This window comes from Apaloderma vittatum, unplaced genomic scaffold (genome assembly GCF_000703405.1).
Source record: "Apaloderma vittatum isolate BGI_N311 unplaced genomic scaffold, ASM70340v1 scaffold22725, whole genome shotgun sequence".
NCBI classification, from domain to species: Eukaryota; Metazoa; Chordata; class Aves; order Trogoniformes; family Trogonidae; genus Apaloderma; species Apaloderma vittatum.
In genome coordinates, this window is record NW_009716786.1 from 977 (window position 1) to 24,466 (window position 23,490).

At 38.4% G+C, this 23,490-nt stretch overlaps 1 protein-coding gene across 1 annotated transcript; it reads left to right on the forward strand.

The window, feature by feature from the left end:
- Positions 1-2,237: 2,237 nt before the first annotated feature.
- Positions 2,238-23,490, forward strand: SPPL2A (signal peptide peptidase like 2A; the record flags this gene model as incomplete). Its single annotated transcript, XM_009869676.1, has 16 exons — positions 2,238-2,357; positions 3,423-3,605; positions 3,736-3,825; positions 7,025-7,158; positions 9,216-9,367; positions 11,528-11,624; positions 12,944-13,045; positions 13,728-13,809; positions 14,126-14,200; positions 14,910-14,966; positions 15,124-15,177; positions 15,602-15,701; positions 16,505-16,582; positions 16,890-17,050; positions 18,688-18,721; positions 23,166-23,490. Coding segments are annotated over 16 exons (1,551 nt in total), but the record flags the coding sequence as incomplete, so codon positions are not given.

The following is a 23,490-nucleotide window of genomic DNA, read 5'->3' on the forward strand; positions in this document are numbered from 1 at the left end:
TATGTTTCTGTGAGATAACATAGGCTTGATTTGGTCTCTGTGTCCACTGGTTTGTATAACTTCCAGTGTTCTACTGGTGGGATAGCTGGTGAATTCCAAAGCTCAGCAGTCAGCCCAAGCTTATATCCCTGCAGTAACAGAGACCTGTTAGGGAAAATAGGGATTAAGAGACAGTATGAAAAGTCGTCTTCTCTATACAAGATAAGGAATTATACAAGAAAAATTTAAATGTGGTACAGGGAGGAAATACGATGAAGGAACCACCTGTCAAAATTAGGAAGAAATTTGTTGGAAGGTGAGGGGCCATTGGAAATTGCCTGCACCTGAAGTGAAAGGAGATGTTGCTGCTCCTTTAGGTAAGGACAGCATTTTTATGCTGAAGCAGGTCAGTCTTTTCAGGAGCAGTTTTGTGGACACACCCTTAGTCTTCTGCTTACGGACCAAGATTGAAAATGTGCTCAGTTGAAATCTTTACTTTGTTTGCTGAGCGTAAGATTTGTTTTGTACTATTCAGTGGCACAGCTGACTGTGTGGCCATGTACCCAGACTAGTAGCCCTTGTGAAGGAAAGATGCTGAAGCGATTAGGAAATAATGAAAGTTCAGATGGATGCTACAGGATTTCAGTGGAGATGTTCCAAGTGAGGTGTAGCAAGTAGTGTTTCTCTTAATTTTTAAGCTTCTAAATGCTGTCTTTAGTGCTCAGCAATGAATATGTGAGGGTAAATGTCACCCCACCTTGTAAGCAAGAATTGCCTTCAGTGATTCATCCCCAGAGAAGGGAAGTTTGCCAAACAAAACTTGCATATCAAATAAGTAATAGCTCCTTCTAGCAAGCATTAACACTTGCTTTCCTGGAACCCAGAAACCACTGCTTATTCTGCTTGTTGAAGCAGAAAGATCTTTTAATGAATGAAAATACCGGGGGTTTGCACCTGCTGGAATTTTTTGTTGCTCATAATTTGCCATTAGTTTGTACTTTTAGGTGGGTGCATCTAAGAGGGAAGGTTGATAATTTTTGTGCTGATCATAAATCGTGGAACAATGTATTTTGGCTGACAGCTGAAGAACTGTTAGGTGTTAAACAGTTAATGTGCTCAGGCCCTTTGACACAGTTCTCTGAGCAGATGTTCATGCGCTATGGCCAATATAATGGATTCCTCTGAAGAAGGATTTTTACTATTCAGACCAGGCAGACTAACCTCTGAAATAATATAATTACATTTTTCTTTTCTCTCTTGTTCTCGCTTGTGGCAGAATAATGATATGCTGGCCTCAGGAGAAATGCCTCTATAGCGCTGTTAATGATTGGCGTTATACCTCTGACACGTAGTTGGGTTTTCCCCTTACCCACACCTACTTCTGCCTTAATATCCAAGTGTTCTCTTGGTCAAACTTGGAATTTACAAAAGGATTTTTTTATTTATTTTTTTAATCTATTGATACTTCGTGACGTCAGTTTGTCTCTCAAGAAATACAGTTGAAATGAGGTCATCTCCCTGTTTTCTCAAGGTGACACTTCTTTGAGATACAAGTGACAGTTACTGTTTTCTCTACTTTGCAGCTGTAGCTACATCTAATCCTTAGTCTGTTCGTTTACATGACCTTTATGAGTATATTGATGCTGGGGGAGAAGTATATCTCTAAAATGATCTGAAGTTCTAAAATTCATGTTTATTAGTAAATAACAGAAATCATAGTAAGAGGAGGAGTCTGAGAGCAATCTTAAGAGACACCAGTATTTCCTTAACTACACAAATTCTTCTTAAGGTGCACTAGTTGATCTCTGTGTTTACAGCTATTTGATAAAAAATATTCTAAGAATTGCCGTATAATACCCTTGTTAGTAGGGGAAATTCTAGTTTCCAGGACGGAAAGACTAATCCACTCTTCCATGCGCTATTTTTATTACTTTCTTTGTAAACTTTTACCCTTTCTGAAAAGTGCAGGATACAGAATCTGAAGTAATTTGTCTGGATTTCTTGACAGGAACTGTACACGCTGCTTATCCTCATTTCAGATATAATGCATTATGCAGTGACTAGATCATAACTAGTTTTTCTGTCCTGCTCTCAAGTTACCCATCTCTCATGGAATCTATCATTATATATATATAAAAAAAAAATAAATAAATTGCTTTTCTCCTAACAGCTCTTTCTCTTCCTAACAGCTTTCTAGAAGAACATCTGTATACTGATATGCTGAACTCTTTAATTCAGAACACCCTGGTTTATTGCAGGTAACCGCGGATGAGGGGATCCTGCACGCTTCTGGTAGTGGCATACCTCCAGTAACGAAGGATTACTGCATCATTTACAATTCCAACTGGATGTCTCTTCCAAAGAGCCTGGACAATGCTGTAAGTAGTTTATAATCGCGCTCCCTAAGAAAAGTAGAGTGTGTTATGAATTTCAGTCAGCTATAACCGGTCCTCAAATGTTTGGATTAAGTAGGTGCTACATTAAATGTTTGCCTTTCTGGGTCATTTTGTGTGTGTCCTCCCCCCTCCTCAGTGTATAGTGAGTATTTCTATACTTAGAAAAGTCATCTGGTAAAGTTTGCAAAGCTGGTGCTCTCTGTGTGCTGAGGACCAGTTTTAAATACATCAGTTTAATCTTCTCTTTAATCGTCTTGAAATCATGTGATGGAGTAGATTATGTGTAATATATCATCACACCGTATTTTCTGAGTGTGTTTCCTTGAGCCAAACTAGGGTGTGAGGCAGAAATGAATTTTCTTTAGTCGCTCTTCATATAAACAGGAAATACTTTGTGTTTGGAAGTGATAAAAGCATGCTTCTCTCACTTCCCTCCTGTCATTCATAAGCAGATTAACTCAATGTAAAACAGAATAAAAATAATTTGTCTGCCCTAAACATCTTTGCTGTGCTCTTTTGGCCACTGGGATCTCTTGACTAACTAAAGAAAACCGACAATAATTAAAATTAATTGTCAGTATGAAATTGAACTTTGAAATAAGGATTTTTTTTTTGTTGCTATTGTTTTGTAATAAGTAACATGTTACCAGGCTCTCCAACTTTTTTTGAATAAGTATTATACTTCAGAACTCTGGTTACATTGTGTTTCTCAGTGCTCTTTTGGCTTATGAATTCCCCAGAACTACAGGCAGTGATTTTCCTATATAAACAGTTTTTTATGTTTTAATTACAGCAACAACTGCTGTGAAACTGTGTTTAGAAACAGACAGATACTTTGGCTATATGCTCTAAGTGTCCTTCAGTATTACAGGCTGCAGAAACTGCTGCCCTAATGTTATAGTCATGAATTAGTGATTCCTTTCTGTTACACCTTCTTCTGGCAAGCCTCAAACTAGCGAGCACAGTAATGCCATTTTCTAGGTTAGTTTGCAGTATCAAATTTTTTACTGTCATCCTACTCCTTTTTTTCCCCTCTTCTCTCTGTAGACTTTCAGGACTCTGGAAAACCTGACTTCTACGGTACTTTGCAGTTCTTCTGAAGTCCCTTCTGGCTTAATGAAGGACAAAGCAGTCGTAGTGATGAGAGGAAACTGCACTTTCTTGGAGAAAGCAAGAATTGCACAAAGTTCGGGTGCTAAAATGCTGTTGATTGCCAGTAAAACCAGGCTGGTAAGTTACAACTATGTAATTGTTTGGGTTTGGTTTTTTTGCCTACAAATACACTGAAAGTTAAAGGATACTTTGCTTTTAGAGATCTTTGCGAGTAGCTTCAATGCTCTGCTGACACCTTCTCTTTTAGTCTCCTCTTTCAGATAACAAGACTGATTTTGAAGATGTGACTCTTCCAGTTGCTCTTATAAGATATAATGACATAGCAGATATGCAGCTGGTAAGTAATATAACTTCAGCACGTTAAGGTTTTTTTATACACTTAGGCTTTTGAACAAATAAATCATTTTGGGTCAGATACCGATGTCTTCCTGACTGGGATGTGCATAGATGCTGTTTTCAGTTTCACAAAAGAGGATGGATATTAAGTTGTGGAAGTGCCAGTCTTCCTGATGCAGGTTAATTTGAGGGAACGATTAATTAGAACACCAAGAGTGGGAAACATGGTACCTAACTGGAGGCAGGATAAGCAGCCCTGCAGGAGACTTGTGTACAGTTGCAGGTGCCTGACGTATGTCAAGAGCTTCAGCCTGAGAGGGCTTTTGCTCCTTAGCACAGAAGCCAGAAGAGTTGGGCTGTTGTCTGCTGGCATGGTATCTTTCAGGCAAGCAATACCTTGTCAGGTTGGATCTTTAGGAAGGTGTGATGGGTTTTTTTTCTTTGCCGGATGATAAGTTCTCTATATAGCATGACAGCATCTGTTACAGAGCAGTTAGGCAGTATAGTTTGGGTTTCTGCTGATGAGTTCATGGTGAGATGCCAAGTGTGTGTCACTGAAATGGCAGCTGTGGTACCTCCTACACTTTCTAAGCAATGGAGGGTTTTCCTCAACATGTAATATTAGGATACAGAATACTGCAGAGGGTTTTGAAGAAAACAGTGTCTTTTCTTCAGTGTGGCTTTTCCTGTTGTTATGTTGTCATCTTGGTTTTCTGTGTAGTGTTAGATAGCTTTGCTAGACAGGAGTTGCACTGCACAAGTTTTTCTGTGAATAGCAGAGGCTAGCACTAACCTGTGTAGTCCTAGCTACTTGGATTGAATTTGAAAGCTCACTTCACCATTTCTGCTCTTAAACTCCCATCGCAGCTCTAAACATTGTCTTAGGTAAGTATGGAACCTGAAACCGTGCCTAGATGTGTAGGACTCGGGTTGTTTACTGTCTGTTCCCATTAAAGATTGGTTCTTGCTGAGCACTGACATACTTGAAGGTTTGTGATGACTGTCCTAAGCCTGACACAGTTCAGGTTGTCCTCTGACCTCAGATTTTTTCCTTCAAATAAAACGAGTTGTTTGCTTTATTGAGTGTTTTTACGATATGCCCTACTAACGTGACAAAGAATTAGGGCAAGGTTAGATCCCTAATTTGTTCCAAGTCTTCGCTGCACCTCCTTATTGCCTAGTGCTGCTTGGGGTGGTGTCACGTAGAATGTTTCTGTACAGCTGTAGTAATTCACCAGAGTAACTGTGCTAGTGAGATTAGTGTGCCACATGATATCTTGTGCTGCTGTTGAATCAAAGAATTTTGTTTTGTCTTACGAGTCTGCTTTCATAAAAGTAGTGAGGACCACAGCCTAGACTATGGGTGATCTTTCCTAGTTCCGGTGTAGTTTTTGCCCGAAGCCTCTGTCATGTCACTGGCAGCCGTTTTGAGTAAGTGTGGTGTAGAAGCTGGCAGCCATTGTACTCTTCCTACTACAGTTTGTTTTAACTTTTCAAGGCTTCCAACTTTCTTTTGTTTGGAAGACAGAGACAGCACGGGTCTAAGGGTAGCTAGTTTGTGTAAGATTTCTTTCTATTTCTTAGAAGACTTAATCTCTGTTAGTTTTCACCATTCAAATCAACTGTGTTATGAGTCTTGAGAGCAATAGCAGAGTGTTACAGACCTTCTAGAAGTGGACATCTTTCTTGCAGAGTTGTTAATCTGATACGATGTATTTGATTTTAGTGCTCCCTGTGGTGGAAGTTGAGACTTTGAAGGTTTTAGTGAAAAGCAGAACAGTAGGAACAAAAGGAAACAATTACTCTAGATTCTAACATGAATTCTGCTTTATAAGATTTATGAAACTTAAAGGAAAAACTGGATTAAGACATCTTGGAATTGAGTGCTAGAAATGTATAAGCTTTTACACTGCATGTGTGGTTTTGGTGCTTTTTTGTGTCTCTGTTTTGTTTGGGATTTTTTGTTATTTTACATACAGAATACTGTAATCTGATTAGGATAGTTTTGCCTTTATCTGCTATTATGTTCCTCTTCATACAACTGCAATGTTTTGCTAGAACTTAATTTTCTTTCTTGTTTTCTGAACTTCTGTAACTTCAGGCAAAGGAATTATTCTGATTCCTTTAGCCTGCAGTAAGGTTAGTAACTGTAACTAGATAATTCAGGTGCTGAAATGAATCAGCAGGTGGCCAGTGTGTTCCACTGCACTACTCGGTTTCCCATTCATTCTCTCCATGGCCAGTTTGGTTTTCCAGCAGCCAAACCTGCCGGGTATATTCATCTCCTCTCCTGCGTTCATCCCACATGCAGGCTGTTACCGAATCGGTTTTTCTGCTGAATCTCTGAAGTCGATTTTCACTGCAGGATTCCTTTAGATACCTTGACTTGACTGTAACAGCAAACCTTTCTTCCCTACCACCTTCCATTTCCTGTCAAATTATCATTGTTTCTTAGATCTCACCTTTCAGTCGAATGGAAGCATCTTGTGTTTGCTTTCAAAGTTTTTATACCATTCTGTATCAGTTATGTCTGTGTGTTCCCTCCCATTTTATTTGGTGTCCTTCAACTGATCGGTTTTTTGCTTTGGTCTTAAATTTTTTTAAGTAGTGTGAAACTGCTTTCTTTTCTTTTGAATCCATCTCAAATCATATTTGTGTAAAGCTGTTAATAAATAACTTGTCACCTCGACTTTTTGCTGTGTCCTCTCTGAAGCATTGTGCCTGTATCTGAACCGTGAGTTTTGTGGTTTCGGGAGCTAGAGGCAGACTTCTGCTGGTATCTCAGTGGACCCATGAATTTATATTTGAAGTTGATTCGCTCAGATACACTTTCCTGCAGAGAAGGTGTCTTTGATAGTACTTGGTATGTTTAGGGGATGAAAAGCGTTTGGACTAGAGGCACAACTTCTGAAAAGAGTTGGAAGAATACAAAGAAGTACCATCTTGCCTTGTGGTATCCGTGTTTCCACAGCTGTAGTAACAGGGTTGTTTTCAAACCTGACTGTCCTGAAAGGTAGCATGGAAAGTATTGTTTGCAGTGACCAAGGGAAATACATGGGATGTCCTGTGCAGTGAACTGAAAACTTGCTCTCAGCATTGTGTCAGCCAAGAGCAGGGAATCCTGATGTGCATCTTGTTTGAAAATAAGCAATAGAGTGGTTTTGTTGTCCTTATGAACCAACTTGCATGTTATTTTTCAGGTGCTTGGAAATGAAGTTAATGTCACTCTGTATTCACCACCTTTGCCAGAGTTTGATTGCAGCATGGTTGTCATCTTCCTCATTGCTGTGTGTACAGTGGCACTGGGAGGCTACTGGAGCGGAGTAGCAGAACTGTAAGTTTGTTCAACTGCTTAAATTATGTGGGCTACAACGTTTGGGAAAACTGTTGCTACGATCAGTGAGAAATTATGGTTTTTTTTGGTTGGTAATTAAAATTAGAAGGCTTAGGTGCAATTAGCTGCTTTGCCATTAAATGCTTGAGCACTGCAACCTTTGAAAAATCACCATAGGTGTTTGAGGAACCTTTAGCAGTAGATTGTAAAAGTCCTCGAAGGATAATGCAGCTCTTGGGAAGAGGGGTGAGATAAAGTTTTGACAAATTACCAAAAACCCTGTAATCAGCATCATAATATTCCAGTATCCATGATAGAAAGAAGAAAGATGTTTTAATCACACCTTTAAAATCCAGTGATCCAGTAGGTCCCTATAGAGTTGTATGTAGCACCGGCACTGGGAGGGATCTGTACAACTGCTTCATCTCAGCTGGCCGTGCAACACTCTCTGGGATGTCTCTGCACTGGATTCCTGTTGCTAGGAGCACTGGATCATGCGGTTTGGTTGTATCTGTGCAGCTCCAGGCAGCTGAAGTCCAGCCAGGCTTATCTCCTTCAGCTTTGTATGGAGCAACAGAGCCAGGGCAACAGCAGCTCCAGGGCTGGGCCGGGGCAAGGAGGCCGTGGTGGTCACTGGCAGGGAAGGGGAGGCGGTGGAAGTGTAGGATGTGGCAAATGTGGGGGCTGCGGTGTCAAAGGAGTTTCTGCCGCTGTGCTTGAGGGGTGTATGGCTTTGCTGAGTGAAGCAAAGCACACTTTTTACGCAGAACAGCTTTCAGCCTGGGATATAGCTGGCTTCCCAGAGCATGGTGGTGTTCTGCAGTATTGCTTGGAAGTCTTTGTACCCTGAACAGGCCGGTGTGTGTCGCTACCTGGGGCTTCCCGTTCTCAGTGGCGTTCTGGTGCCTTGCTCCCCAGAATAACAGGGAGTGAATTGTATGTGATAACAACAGCTTCCTCTTTCCCACTAGTTATGCGAATCAAATGATTTTAAAGAGATTAAAGAAACAGAAGGAGGGGGGTATGTGTGTTTCTTTTTTTAAAGGTTGGATGTGATTATACTTCTCTTTTACCCTGCAGTGCTATAAGGTGTGGCTGCACTGAATGTTAAAATAACAAAATGTGATGTTGTCTCCCATATTGAAAAATACCTAAATGTAATTACATTAAACTTGTTAAAGTGCACTTTCATAAATCTAGGGTGAGCTGCTTTTTTTTTTTTAAAGCTGCTTATTCAAAGTGTGTCCTCTGAGAATGTGATTCATCTAACAAAGTGCCTTACTCCTGTGGGTTTTTGTCTTTTGAAGGTAGCTCTTTCAGTGCTGAATTCAGCATTTTGTAGGTAGGTCCTGGGATTCGTCAGGAACACGCTATCTGATGGGCAAGTTGCACCAGCTTCTCTACTAAAGAGTAGTAGGGCTATCTGCTCAAAGAACAAACACAACAATTTCAGTCTCTTTATTTTGCATGGTGAGGTATAAACACGGAGTACGTATGCATAGAAATCTTACTCCCAGTGAAAACCCCAATTACACCCCCTTTCTTTCACTTACTCTGTAATTATGAGATGTAAGGATGGAAAAACTAGTACTTAGCTTCGTTCTGCTATCATGAATGGGTTTTGCAGGCAATGTCTATAGCTGAGCTTTTAAATCAGTGTATAATACCCATGATTTTGATTTGTCATAGACCTATTTATCAGACTGACTACATTTAACTCAAGAAATTTTAGAGGTGATTTGCTAATAGAGTTGAGTGCATGCGTCCTGAAAAGGAGTTTAAGAGTTTTGATATTGGACTACTTTGGGTGTACTCTTAAATCACAACACAATTGGAAAGGAGACTAGTAAAGAATCTTTTCCTTGTGATCTATGCTAAGTTAGTGCATATCTCCATTAGAAAATGGAAACCCTTTTTTTAAGTCATAATAATGGTATGAAGGATTAGACTGAAATGCTGTCAATCTAAATGCTTTATAACCGACAGTTCTGCTCATAGTAAAACATTTTCAAAACCTGTCATCTGAGGTAGATGTGTTTGTCGTTTTCTTACAACAGTGAGAATTTGAAAGCAATAGCAAGTCCTGGGGAGAGAGAAACAAAACGGAAGAAGGAAGAAAATGTTACTTTCACACCTGTAACAGTTATATTGTTTGTGGTCATCTGTTGTGTCATGCTGGTCTTACTTTATTTCTTCTACAAATGGCTAGGTAAGAAACTATGGATGATCTCATTTGACTTATTTTTCTGCATGATCCTATTAGGTGTCCTAAGTCCGAAAAAGCTAAATTTTTAAACTAAAATAAATGTAATTTTTAATTGCTGTCTCTTGAGTATGAGTTGAGGGTTGAAAAATGTACTTGCTACTTAAAAAGAGAAAGAAGCTTTCTTCTGTTCTCTTACAAAGGCTACCTTGAGAGTGCTTATTCTGAATGAAGTAATGTGGAGGAGAGGTGACTAGCAAGCAGTGAAAAAAGTTGTGTGATGTATGTTGACGTTTTGGTGAGGATGGCAAATGATAACTTGGCAGCGTTTAGAGTGAAAGCTTTGTTTGGTGTTGCTGTGCTGGCGTTGAGTTGTGGTTGCAGTGCCCTAATTAAAGTACCAGATGAAATGGTATTACCGTAATGGAGTAAACTCAAGCATACTAGCAATAAGCTAACTTCTTGAGTTACGCAATACCAGTAAAATATAGTTTCCATGCTGTTGGTTGCTTTTTTTTCCCCTGCCCTCAAATCATGCAACCAGGAAATGTAAGCTGTTTTAAGTTACACTTCTTAGTGTCAACAATGTAACTTCCATTCTGAAAGCTTCCTAAATTACTCTTTCCTAGAATTTGCTCTTCTGCAAAATAAACTTAATCATCCTGACTTCCGATTTTGTTTAGCTTTTGTTACATTGCATATGGGCAATGCTGCCTTTATTAAACTTGTCCCACTGAAAGACTGATGAACCTTTAATGTGATCAAAATGTTCAGGTAAAACATGTCCCCTCTTTGAGATATTTCAGGTGAGATTTAGGAAGAAGTGAAGAAAGAGTCCTCTTAAAGGGGAAAGAGAGAGGAGTAACAAATTAGTTAGTGGGAGGAGAGAATGAGTGGTTCAGAGAAAATATGTAATAGCTTTTTGTTAAGAAGCCTTAGTTCCATGCACTTTTGAGCAGACATGTATGAAATTTCTTGGAAGTAAAGAAGCTGTTACTGTGATATGGTGTGTTGTCCCAAGAAAAAAATTCCATCTTTAGTTTAAAACAAACAAACAACAAAACAATTAACCAACCCCTCCACACACTTTGATATATCACTACTGTAGTGTGTGAATCTAAGTTCTCATATCAATACTTGGAATTAAGATCAATTCTGTAACTGAAGTAAGAGGGAGGAAGTGTTTCCAGTGCAAAGCAAGTTGCAAAGCTGAGCTCTATGGTAGAGTTCTTGGTATTTCCTTTTTTTTTAAGTATTCGGGCATTATTAATTCTGTGTTGTTGCCTCAAAATTCGAGATTGCCTAAACAGCTGATTTCTTAGTGATTTCAGAGGAACTTGTGCAAAATCTCTTGTTTTATCTGTTAGGAGCTTTAACAGATCGTAATGATGCGTGATCCTGGTTACAAGTATAAAGTCCACCTTTCTTAGGCCTGTTTTTTTCATTAATCTCCTTGTAGGTATCAGAATTGCTTTCCAGCCAGAACTTCACTACTAAAAAAACTCAAAACCCACCTAAGCCCAGCTAGCAAACAACTGGTTTTATTGTTTGTCCACATTTCAGAGTGCTTGCCATCAGTTAGAATACACGATATACTATAAGCTAGAACATGGTGTGTATAAATATATTTTTTTTCTTCTCTAGGTGGTTCCCAGCTACACAGAAATTTTCAGAAGGGATGGTTTAGTATCTTAAAAACGCCACCTAATTCATCAGTTGTATCTTGAGGATACTGAAACTTTTATGCATAAGCAGATAAAGTGATTAAAGGGAAAATTTGAACTGAGGAATATTATCGGGGATAGAGAAAGCTGGTAGTTGTAAAATATCACTTTGGATTTAGCCATAACCAGATCAAAGTATGTGAAAACAGTAACAGATAATATTTCTTTTTACAGAAAAGGGAGGAAAAATGAAAAAAATAAAGTTTTCATTTCAAAAATTTCGAAACTCAGGTATTTGCTTTATGAGAAGCCTTGCTATGGCAGAGACACTCTGAATTCAGCACTTTGTATAACCAGCTGACTCCAGTCTCCAGTGACTGTGTTAAGCAGTACTATAACTCTTAACAGGTTGTATCAAACGTACATCATTGTTTTATTCCTGTTTGCTATATTTTCTATTGTATTTTGTCACTGATTCCCATCTTCCATTCTTTTCACTTAGTGTATGTTATAATATCAGTCTTCTGCTTGGCATCTGCAATGAGTCTGTACAACTGTCTCGCAGCGTTAGTAGGAGAAATACCTTTTGGGCAGTGCAGGTATTGTACGCTTTTCAGCTGTTATAAACCTAAGATTTCTTTTGGATGTTTTTGGGTTGCTGTTCAAAGGAATATGAAAATACTAGAACAGTCTGGCAATTTGTTTCCTATATTAAAAAAGAAAATTAGAGGCTCCTTTAATAAAGGTATCTGTAGCATAATCAACAGTTGAAATACTATTGTGGGAGACTTGCTGTATTACCTGTATTTGAAGGCATTGCTATAATCAAACTTGAAAGGCTCAGCCTAGCTGTCTGAGCTCGGGTTTACAAAATTCTGATTGCCTGTAGGGTGTGTTCCCTTTGTTCATCAAGGAACTCTGAAGGGGGGATTCTGCACATTTGATCCTCTTTTGAGCAAGTACTGGGCTGTAGACAACTGAGGGGTTTTTCCTCATGTTAATCTGTACGGTACCTGTGATAGATCAGGTTGAACTTTTTCTTGTGAAGGCAACATATGGCTCGTGTGCCCTGTGTTAAAAGTTAGTGGTTGGCGTCCTAATTTGCGTTGTGTGTTGCCAGTGTACAGAGAGCTTCTCCCTACTACTCTGGAGTTAAGTATCCTGTAGGTACTAGTGAGTATGGAAATGTACCTTTTTGTCTTGCCTGTATTTTCACTTTAAAAACACTTAACTTTTAATACAACAAATGGTTATTTTTCCCCAAAAGATCAATGCTTATAAGCTTGAAAGTCCAAGTTTTTGTTTGCTGGTTACTTAATACAGGGTGTACAGGTAGCCCGTCAAAGGTAGAGATCAGGTAAAAAAGACAGCAGGTTTTGTGTGATCCTCAGGACAGGCGTTGCTTCTGTCAGCTAATATCAGTTCAGGAACTGCCCCATGAAACTGAATAGGCGGTGGAAACAGATGTTGTCTCACAATTTTGCAATACATAATTATTCCATTTTTAATCTTGTATTTTGTATCCTAAAATTGACTTTTTTCCCCACCACTACCCTTTTCTGAAATTGTGACCTAACTGTCCCTCACTGACATAGTTCTGTTGGGATAGTTGTTACATGACAGAAATTGATTATATAAATTCGTCTGCTTGTCATTTTCCCTGGATGTGCTTGCTAAAATGAGCGGCCATCAAAGCCCACCTTGGCTTTGCTATCTGTGGGCATGTTTTTAGCACAGCCCAGAGAAGGTCTGGCTCTGCAGTTGCAAGAGCAATTCCTCCTGAGTCTGGGTGGAACAACCAGGCAAGGGAGAAGTTCTCGGGATGAGAACACTTTGTCAGATAAAGGACTCATGATAGCACTGGTGTGTGCGTTGGCTGTTGCAGGCTTTTGGTTTTAATATAATTTTTTTCTTTTAGGATTACATGTTGCAACAAAAACATTGAAGTCAGGCTTATTTTTGTTGCTATATTCTGCATAGCAGCAGCTGTTGTCTGGGCAGTGTTTCGAAATGAAGATAGGTAAGTGATGCATTCTGACTCGAAAGAGCACTATGAATAATTGTGGTTAATGAACTTCCCATCATATAACTAATCCTGGAGTGTAGCATCCTTCTGAACTCCAGTACTGATTTTGAAAAAGTATTTATGAAGCTTAGCAAGCATGGGAATAATAGAGAACAAAGCTATACAAATGAACCATGTGCTAATTTGAAGTTACAAAAATTATGAAGATGAGAGAGAAATAGCTTGTTTGCTAATGAGAGCCACAGAAAGAATTAAAAAAAAAAGGCAAAACCAGCATAGGCACCATAGGATGTGTGCTTCCTATAGTCCAGTGGAAGCACAGGACCACAAATACAGAAGCATTATAGTACAATCTTAAGAAGCGTCTTGATCCAGGTGTTAAGTAGGATTTCCAATTGAGTGAGCAGTCGTACAGGTGAACACCAGGGCACTGTTACGGCTTCTGCTCAACTCATTTTCTCTGTGGTACACCGACGAAGAACAAGCTACCTGTTGCTGATCAGAGGCTAGTGTAAATTCACCATCTCGAAGCTAGTATTTTTGTGGGTTTGGTAGCAGTGCTTCTGAAAAGCTATTTTCTTGCTTTCCAATGAATTTGGCAGAATCTAAAATCATTATTGCACTTAGATTCCAGCACTAGTTTGAACGATGTGTAAAAACGTGTTCTTATTTTTAGGTGGGCTTGGATTTTGCAAGACATTTTGGGAGTTGCTTTCTGCCTAAACTTTATTAAAACATTGAAAATGCCCAACTTTAAGGTACTGTAAGTTGTTTACCCTAAGAAGGTATTCTGATGCCTTGAATCTGTAAGCTTAGTGCCAGAAAGTAGGTTTTCCCCACACAAGAAATATGTATTAAAACCAATAATATTTACCATTTTTAATAATTATTAAAAGAAATTAATCCTGTTTTAAAAGTCATGCCAGAATTAGAACATGGGGGGTGGAGGGATGAGGTGTGGTTTTTTGGTTGCCTGTTTTGGTTTTTTTTAAACACAGTGGTACAGTACTGCTACCTGAATCTAAATATACAGTCTTCAAACATATTGTAATATTTCCCTCTTTTTTTTGCCAGTCCTGTGTGATACTTCTAGGCCTTCTCCTTCTATACGATGTGTTTTTTGTGTTCATAACACCATTTATCACAAAGGTATGTCTCTGAATTTATCTTTAAAATAAAAGTAGGAACGTTGTCTGGTCATTCAGGCAGTGTTTTTGCCAAACAGATGAATGTTTTTGGTGCTCTCAGTGCAGAAAAGTTGATGTCCTTTTTCCCCATTTAAGACAGTAGTGGGCTGAATTTCCATCTTGTATGGGCTGTAGAGCATAATGCTTGCATAGGTGCCATGAATTTTGTTAAATGACTTAATTTTTCAGCAGCCACATTGCCAGAAGTAAGCTGTCCCCAGCTGTGTGGCAGTGTGATAATGAGAAATTACTGATCTCCATTTTTCTTCCTTCTTTTGCTTTTAAAGCCCCTATGTTGGAACATGCTCTAGTACTTTCTGCAGTGCCCATTTGCAGCTCAGTGTGAACTGTGTGCAAACACACCTTGTATTTTGAAGCAGAAAGCTCACGACAGAAAAAGCTGACACGTTTTTATCTAAACTTCCAGCGATGTCTGGTGGATTTGTTGCTTGTTTGTTGGTTTTCTTTAAACAGTTATGTTAGGCTGGACTACATGTTTTTAATGCAAAACAATACTGTGTAATACTGTACGATACTAGTGCATTCCTTTTAATATTCAGGATTTTTCCAGTCCTTAATTGTAAGATGAGGTAGAAGCAGTTTTTGTAAATGTAGTATGGATGTTTTGCTATGTTAAACCACTAACCTTTGAAAAATAACCTTAATTTCAGAATGGGGCAAGTATAATGGTTGAAGTTGCAGCTGGTCCTTTTGGAAACAGTGAAAAGGTATGAACAGTTATTTTAATATCTCCAACATAAAAATACTGACACTACGTAGCTAATTCATAGTGTGCTTTTCGGCATAACTTTCTCACAAAATATAGCCAGCTTCTGCTATTTTCTTTTAAGTATTAAATACCTGTTGACTTGGGTTTGATCCTAGAATGATGGAAACTTGGTGGAAGTCCCTACTGAACGCTCAGCTCCCCATGAGAAAGTAAGGATTGTATTTCAGATACTGGATTTTTAAATGATTCCCTCTGAAAAGACTATTCTTTTGGGGAAAACCTGACTGTCCAAATTTCTCTTCAGGGCCTGGATATCATTGATCAATATTCTATAGTTAGGTTAATAATCCAGACTTGTTATTCCCATTATATGATTAAAAGTTGGTAAAACTTTTTTTTTTGGTGTGTGCATATTATTCGTAAATCTGAAATTCCGACTGACTTGTTGCCTTAAGCTTTATCCACTCTCTGTGTTGGTTTCTGGTTTTTACTTTAGGTTCTGCCTTTTTTGAAGTTCTGCATTAACAAATTATATTCAGATTGTTTATTAAGTTAAGCAAACAAAAAAAAAATCCAAGACACCAGGATGCTTTAGATTAGATTTATGTGGGATTCTGAAATACTGTTTTACAGTTACCTGTGGTTATTAGAGTGCCTAGACTTGAATACTCTGCATCGACACTGTGTGACATACCATTTTCATTGTTGGGTTTTGGAGACATTATTGTCCCAGGTGAGCAAATGTTTTGGGCAATTTAACTTACGCTTAAATCTGTGGGGTTTGATTCTCAGCTGATTTTATTCTACAAAGTAAATATTAAAGGAAGTGCAGCAGATTGCCGTAATCTCTCAGTGCAGAATGCAACAAAAGCCACAATGTAAGAATGGTCCGTGTTACAGAACGCTTAAATAGTGAAGGGGTTTTGCTTTTCTGTTGCACTTTATTGCATAAATACAAGTCCTACTGGTAAATTCAGGTGTCAGTATTAAACCTCCTCAAAATCTCACCGAAAGCAAGTATTTTGTGACTTCATAGTACTTTCATATCGTAGACTACCTAATTAGAGGCGAGATAACAGAAAATGTATTATCAGGTTTTTCTGCCTTTCTCAGAAGAGCTGAATTTTGCTGTAGTTGGAGTGTTGAGCAAATTACGTGTCAGGCACAAAGCACCATCTTGGGAAGAGCACACAGGCAAAACTGCTGATTGTTAAGAGTGACGATTAAAACTCGATTGAAGAAAAGTATTAAAACTACGTTGTTGTTACTCTTCTGTATTAGAGAACTGAAAATAGCACAATGTAATTAGCTTCTTTAAAAAACAAAACCTTTTGACACCAAGCACACTTGTCAGATATTTCCATTATGGTTTTGATTTTCAAGACTTAGAATTTCTTAAGCTGGTTCTTGGCTTTCCAGATATAAGTGGGAGGAAGATAATTTTTTTAATGCTGCTTTGATTCAGAGGATTGGGGAGAGAAAAATTAATGGCTAAATACTTCATTAATGTATTTTTTTCTTTTTTCCCCTTTTAAGGGCTTCTGGTTGCCTATTGTCGAAGATTTGATGTTCAAACCAGTTCATCTTGTATATACTTCATCTCCTGTACAATAGGTAAATTGTGATATTTCAGCAGTGCTAATCTTCATACTTACTTTTTTAAATGACAGAACTAGATAGTTTCTTCAGGTAAAGGTTCAATGTTGACAGGAATCACTTTATATTAATGTGCCTACTCATATTTAAGGTGGTAGTCAGTTGCTTTGAGAAACATTGCAAATACAAAGCAACCTGTTGTCCCTCTTTTATTATACTAACAAGGAAGATATTACTGTAAAAAAAATAATTCTGGCTTACTGAATGAGTGACTTGATTTTAAAAATTATCCTGTTCTTGACTATGTATAAATATCTTTTTACAGCTTATGCTGTTGGGATGGTGCTGACTTTCATTGTTTTGGCATTGATGAAGATGGGACAACCTGCCCTTCTCTATCTTGTACCATGTACACTCATTACTAGCTCACTTGTTGCTTGGAGGCGCAGAGAGATGAAGAAGTTTTGGAAAGGAAGCAGTTACCAGGTAGGTTGGATGCCTTGAGTATTTTCTTGTTAATTCTTCTGAGTACATGTTTCTCAAAGTACTTGGTAAAATATTGCGTGCAACCAGATTTTTGCTAATCTTCATGGTTATCTTCTGGATCTAATACGGAAAAATAGTCTTTACTCTTAGAAAATCTTAGTCTAGCAGTTGATGTGGCAGAACAAAGCTTAAGGGAGATGAAATAGCTGGTTCAGTACTCATGGGAAAAAGTAATTTGTTCTGGTTTATTTTCTTTGAAATGTTTTTTCATGTTTTAACATTCCTCAACTATCAACTTGATGGGGTATAACATGAGTCATTGAACTAAGCAGATTCCAGTCTGCACCAGTCCCGTGTTAAGAGACAGTTCAAAAAAGTTGGTGATCAACTAGAATTTCAGAAATTTCCCATGCTTCACTGGTGTGCTGCATTGCCAGGATTACAAGGAGCATTCAGGAACAAAAGGGCTGCCTGGGCATGTAACTGTTGCCTATCATGGTGCATACCGCCTTCGGTATTCTGCGTTTCACCTTGGGTTATCTCTAACGCTACCCAGCACCTCCTTCAGCTGGAGGTTGGCTAGGCGTGAAATCATTTAGGAGATCTTCAGCTTTAACTTGATACTCTGTCTTTTTGTCTACAAAACCAACTCTTGTCCTTTCATAGGTCCAGAGAATAGAAATGTTTCTGTGTAGGTGGGAATCAATTCAACTTCCCATGCATTTGTATATAAACCGGTGACTGTTTACTATTCTAAAGTAAACAGTGTTTACTTTAAACACTGTATAAAGCCCAGGAACTCTGGGTCTGTCGAAGAAGAAAAGTTTTGCAATTTATTTTCCTTGTGTGAGTTCTGAGTAAGATTGGCCTAAGTAAATCTGGCAACAAAAATTTCTTGCACTTCTCATAGCAAAACACATACTTGAAAGAATTATGTTGCCATAGTAGTTATTTCATGTCCTTTCAACTGGTTTCTTGAAGGATTAAAACTGCTCTGAACTTCAGCTTGTTTTGAGGTCAGATGACTTAATTTCTGGCACAATTTAAAGTGTTGATTTCCACCACCTCTGCGTAAGACTTGTCTGTGATTGAACACCTCTGTGTAACTTTACTACCTCTTGTTTTCTCTTAACTTTCTGAAGAACTTTTTCTATAAAGTTTTTTCCCCAGGGGTTGTTACTCAAGTTGCACTCTCAGAATGCTGCAGTGTTGCATCTTTCTCATGTTTTCCTTCTCTCATAAAGCTGTATTTTGAACTGTCCTTACTGAACCTACGAACACACAAAAAACCAAAACCAAAACAAAGAACAAACCCCAGACAACCCCAGGGTTGAAATCTCCAGCTTTCAGTGCTCATTCTGAGGAGGAAAAGTATCGAAAAGGGACTGGAGCAGAGCTGCTCCATTGGCAAGAGTGACCAGACTTCTGTATGGGTTTGCTTTGTCCTCATGGGATCAGAGAAACCTGCAGAGCAGATTGTCCTGGGAACAGGGCACAAGAGCATGTACAGTGTGTCAGGTGACTAAACTTCATCAATGCTGCTGTTTGTTTGTAACCCATTAGTTAGCTTTTTTGAGTTTGGGATTTTTCTGATTTTTGTTGTGTATGATTTTAATAATGGAATGAATTTTGTTTAGGTATCGGACTGCTCCAGGACGCCTTTGCTACAAGGTGTGATTATGGCCTTCTTTTAATGCAACTTTTAATGACCTTATGGTTTCTTTTTTCCCCTCTGCTTCCTTTTTTCATTCTTTCTTGTGTCTATCTTCTTAATTTTTCTGGGTAATTCAATAGAAGAGGGTAGAACTGAAGACAAGCTATAAATCTGTTTTTATGCTTAAGTGTTTTTTTTCTTTCTTTAAAGGAATACAGGAAAACTTAATATAAAGTACCAATGGAGCCATGATTTCTAAGCCTCAGGCAGGCTTTGTATGCCTCTCTACTCTATAATTCCCAAATCCCAAGGAGCGTCTTCAGATATTTAGAACTAGTGTTAGTTCCTCTACTGTTACCTATATGGAAATCCTTCACCTAGATTTTCTTTGCCACTCCATTGACATGAAAACCAGCACAGTGCCGAAGGGCAATGTTGTTTTCCTCTGTTGCCGCGTTATAATTTGGCTTTAGTGATCATGTCTACAGTCCCTCTACCATCTTATTACTCAGCAGTATACTTTATCCCGTGCTGTCTGCAGCGCTCGCTGTGGGCTACGGAGCAAGGATTCGGACCAGCTTTTGCAGTCTTGCTGCTGCACAGCTGCTCAACTGCTGTGAGAAAGTTTAGCCATACTAGGCTATGGCTGACATAGCTCATGACTGCTAAGACTGATGGTATTTATTTTAATTGTCTGCTATCTTAACACAGCACAGAGAGAGCCATGCAAGCTTCCAGGTTGTAACTTCTTGAAGAATTTAAGCATTTAAATATAATCTTGGATTATGGTGGGCTGACTAAAATTACACATGTATTTATAAAGTGTAGCTTGTCTGCCCTATGCACTGAAAACAATTTGAGATGGTGAACTCTGCCTGTCTTAAACTCTGAACTAAAAACTACGTTTCTCATTAGCTTCTTTATTCTAGTAAAGGGTACTTTGATAATTTCTCATTAAAAAGCCTTAATAATAATAATAATGAAATTAGATACAAACCCAGGAAGAGGTTAGGAAGTGAGAGAGGTTGACTGCATATTAAAATCGAATGGCCAGACTGTATTTTTATTACTTAAAATTCTTCAGTCCTGCTGTGTGAACTCAAATTGGACGGCACTGTTAAAATAAGTTTTTTCAGGTTCTACTTTATACATATGGGAAATGCTTGACTCCCTAAGACAGCTCTGAGGTCCCATAATTCTTAGCTGAGAGCATTTCTCTTCCTGCATAATAGTGGAGTCTTAAATTCTAGTTATGCTGTGTATGGCTTTTTTTATGGAATAGTCTTGAGCTGCAATGAGTTTCTGCACAGAAAAACATTTTAACTATTTGCTGAAACACAGAGATTTCTTGGGAGATTAACGGTACATACTTTCATACCACTGAATGAGCAGTATTGCTGCTGTCAAGTGTATAAATACTGGTTTTTTTATATCAGTAAAATCTATGAAATCATTTTAGTAACATGAAAAAAATCTATTGGATTAATGCAACTTTGAAGTATTCTAGATAGAATAGTCATGCAGCTTTCCAGTTTGTCAGTTTGAAGGTTTCAGCAGGCTTGCTTATCTCTCTGAAATAATAGATCAACAGATTTGTCACTGGCATGTTACACAGCACACACCTGCTGTTTAGTACTGTAATTTTAAATCTCATTTTTAGATACTTGCAAATTAATCATAGATAATTGTTAAGAATTGTGTGAATGCAGTGTCATCAGAGTGAATCTTGCAAGTGTATATGTAGGTGCTATGTACTCTTTTACAGGCAGGAGTTGCATTTTGTGGGGTTTGCGGGGGGCTTGGTTGGGGTTTTTTTAATTTGTTTTAGTAGTTCACCACATTAGAAGACAGGTTAAACATGTATTTTAGTTACAAAGCTATCTTGACACACCACCCACTCCCTTAAATCTGTCAGGAATTCTGATGCAAGAGAAAAGCTTCTGAATCTCTTCCACTTTAAAAATGGTCATCAGCTCTCTGCAATGTATGGTCTGAATGCTTTGGTTCCTTTGAGGCTTGAAACAACAACTTTGTCCAGGATTTTAGCATGATGCCCTCATCTTGCTGCTGGATACAGTAAAAACTCCTGCAGCTTCTGCTGAGGCTTTGACGATGGGGTTGTCCTGAGAGAACCTACAAAGCATCTGCTTAATGCAGTCTTACAGTTTTAGAAAACCATCTGTTTCAGTGACTTCAGGCTGTGGGCTATTCTTTTTCCATGTGATGGAGAGATTAGAAATGGGATGGGGTGGCTTTTTCTTTTTTCCTCTCCTTGTAACAGTTATGTATATCAAAAGAAGCCCAAACACCCTTTATGCTGTACTAGCAGTTTTGGATTTAAAGTTAACTTTAACATCGGATATGTTAAGCAAGTACTTAAAAATTTAAATAGAGGTGGTATCTCCAGCATAAGTACATGTTGTGCTACTTACCTTATTGTGGAATTAAGAGAAGAATCTTTGACTTTGGGATGCACTGAATTGTTGCAAATAGTGTAAACTTCCTTCTGGAAGCATTTTGTCAATTCAATAGGAGACCACTTTACAAAAATGCTTACCAAAACTACCTGCTCTATGCCAGCTCTTAGATGAGCCTCCCTAGGGTGAAAGAAAATAGATGCATTATTTGATGTAAAGTGGTACTGTGTGAGGTTTCTTTGTTGTTGTGTTTTCCTGGAAACAAGTACTTCAATCCTCATTCAAAATGACAATTTGACTTCTGTAATTACAGGGAGTGTTTTGCTTTGGGTGACTTTTGATGTGGGTTTTTGGTCACAGTGCAGGGGAAAGTTCTAGATATAGTGAAGCGAATGCAATGTTGTCATTAGCACAGGAGCTTAGTATAACTCAGTTCTTAAGTGTATTGGTAAGACTAGTGCCTGCCTTAATTTCATATTCTCTTAATTCTGGCACATGAAGGGAGGGACGTTAAATACCTTCTCTAGTTGTAGTCAGGTTGATGTTGTGGCCACAGGGCTCTCCTAAGCTGTACCCAAGTCCCAGTGACTTGTTTCTGCCTTGGAACTGCTGTCTCACCTTACTGCACAGCGTGTTGGTGCATCTGGGTTGGAAAAGAGCTTATTTAAGCAAACCCACTTTTAATAAGGTATGTTTGTGCACCTTGCAATGAAACAGTTCCTTTGGCATAAAGAAGGTATGGCACAAAGATGGGTCGTGGATGGAGAAGAGACGACTCTCTCTGCCCGATGTATAGAATTGCACCACACTCAAGTGCGCATGACGCAACAGTGTCAGAGCCTGGCTGTGTCTGCCAAAGATCCTCCAGTGGGTGCTAGTAAGACAAGAAAGCAGTTGTGGACAGTCGGGTGGAAATCTGCACAGCTCGGAGCCCACAGGGCATGCAGCTGTTTTAGAGACAGACAGGGAGCCTTTTTGCTACTACACAGGATCTGCCACTGTGGAAGAGTATCTGTAGGGTTTTCTACCTTTTGTTGGCAAAAGCATTATGCTCTTGTCCTAATAATCCTGCCGTGCTTGGCATATGAGCTCCTTGACAAGTTACATTTCTCAACATTCGTAACTAATGCCAACTTCTGTATCTTCTGTCTCTGTCAGCTATCAAAACCGTCTGATCCTTGGCCTTACTGTTAATTGCTCTTAATTCTGAAGCCCTCAACTGATTGATCTCAGTTTGTCATGCTAACAAATATATTACCTCTGTAATTTATCCAATGCCTTTTCCCAGGGAAGAATCCACAGCCTTCCTTGCCCCCTTAGCAGTACAGCAGTGGATGGAGAGACAGGCTGCTTTTTAGTCAGGAAAAGTGCAACTTTATCTTCTGTTATTCAGGTGACCTGATCAGTTACATTAATTGAAAAGTGTGATCAGTCTATGTAATAATCTGGTTTAGATCCTCTTTTTTTGCAGGACTTCATGATTTCATTTCCTTTATCCTTTTCAAAATAAAAGGAAAATTTGCAGAGAAATGTTGCCAATATAGGTAGTTTTTACCAGCTGTAATGCAGCTAGCCTTTATACTCATGAAAAGAGAAAGTTAGTCTTTTCTATTCAAGCTATTGCTTCCTACCTGTAAATGTTAGGTGGAATCCTAAGGTCTATCTTCAGTTCTACAAATCACGTCTTTGAAAAATTTGCTTAACCACCATCAGTTTGGGGTTTTTTTTGTATTTAATAGATGAGACACTTTTGACTCTAAGTTAATTTTGTGTAGAGGACTCTAAGTTAATTTTGTGTAGAGGACTTAGATCTTTGGTTGGAGAATGCTTTTGTAGTGGAAAGCATTAGCTAAGAGAGCTTTGATTATTTGGCTTGAATACTTTACTGATCTGTAGGGGACTTCCTATCTGTATGCTGCTAAAATGTACTCTAACACATGTTTAATTATATTTCTCTTAGCTAACAAATACTTTGGACCAATGCGGGGAAAAATCAGTATTTCTTTATAAAAAGTTATTTTTTTTCTTTTTCTTTTACATGTAGATGATGGAACACCTGGATTACACAGGAAATGAAGAAAGCACAGCATCAGCCAGTGAACAGCCTGGAGGACAATAACATGTAGGATCCTGATTTTAAATAGTATTCAAATTTTCTACAAGTGAATTACAGTAAATTTGGTGAAGTTTTACAATGGAGTATTTCCTACTCTGTGTAAAAGGGTTTTTACTCCCGCACCTATATTTTTATGGAAAATATTGTTAATAACATAAAAGTAATCAAAATAGACTTGCAGTTTTGCAGCCAAACCATAGTTAGTAAAATCGTGCCTTATTTTGATTTAAATAAAAGGATATTTTCTATGCAA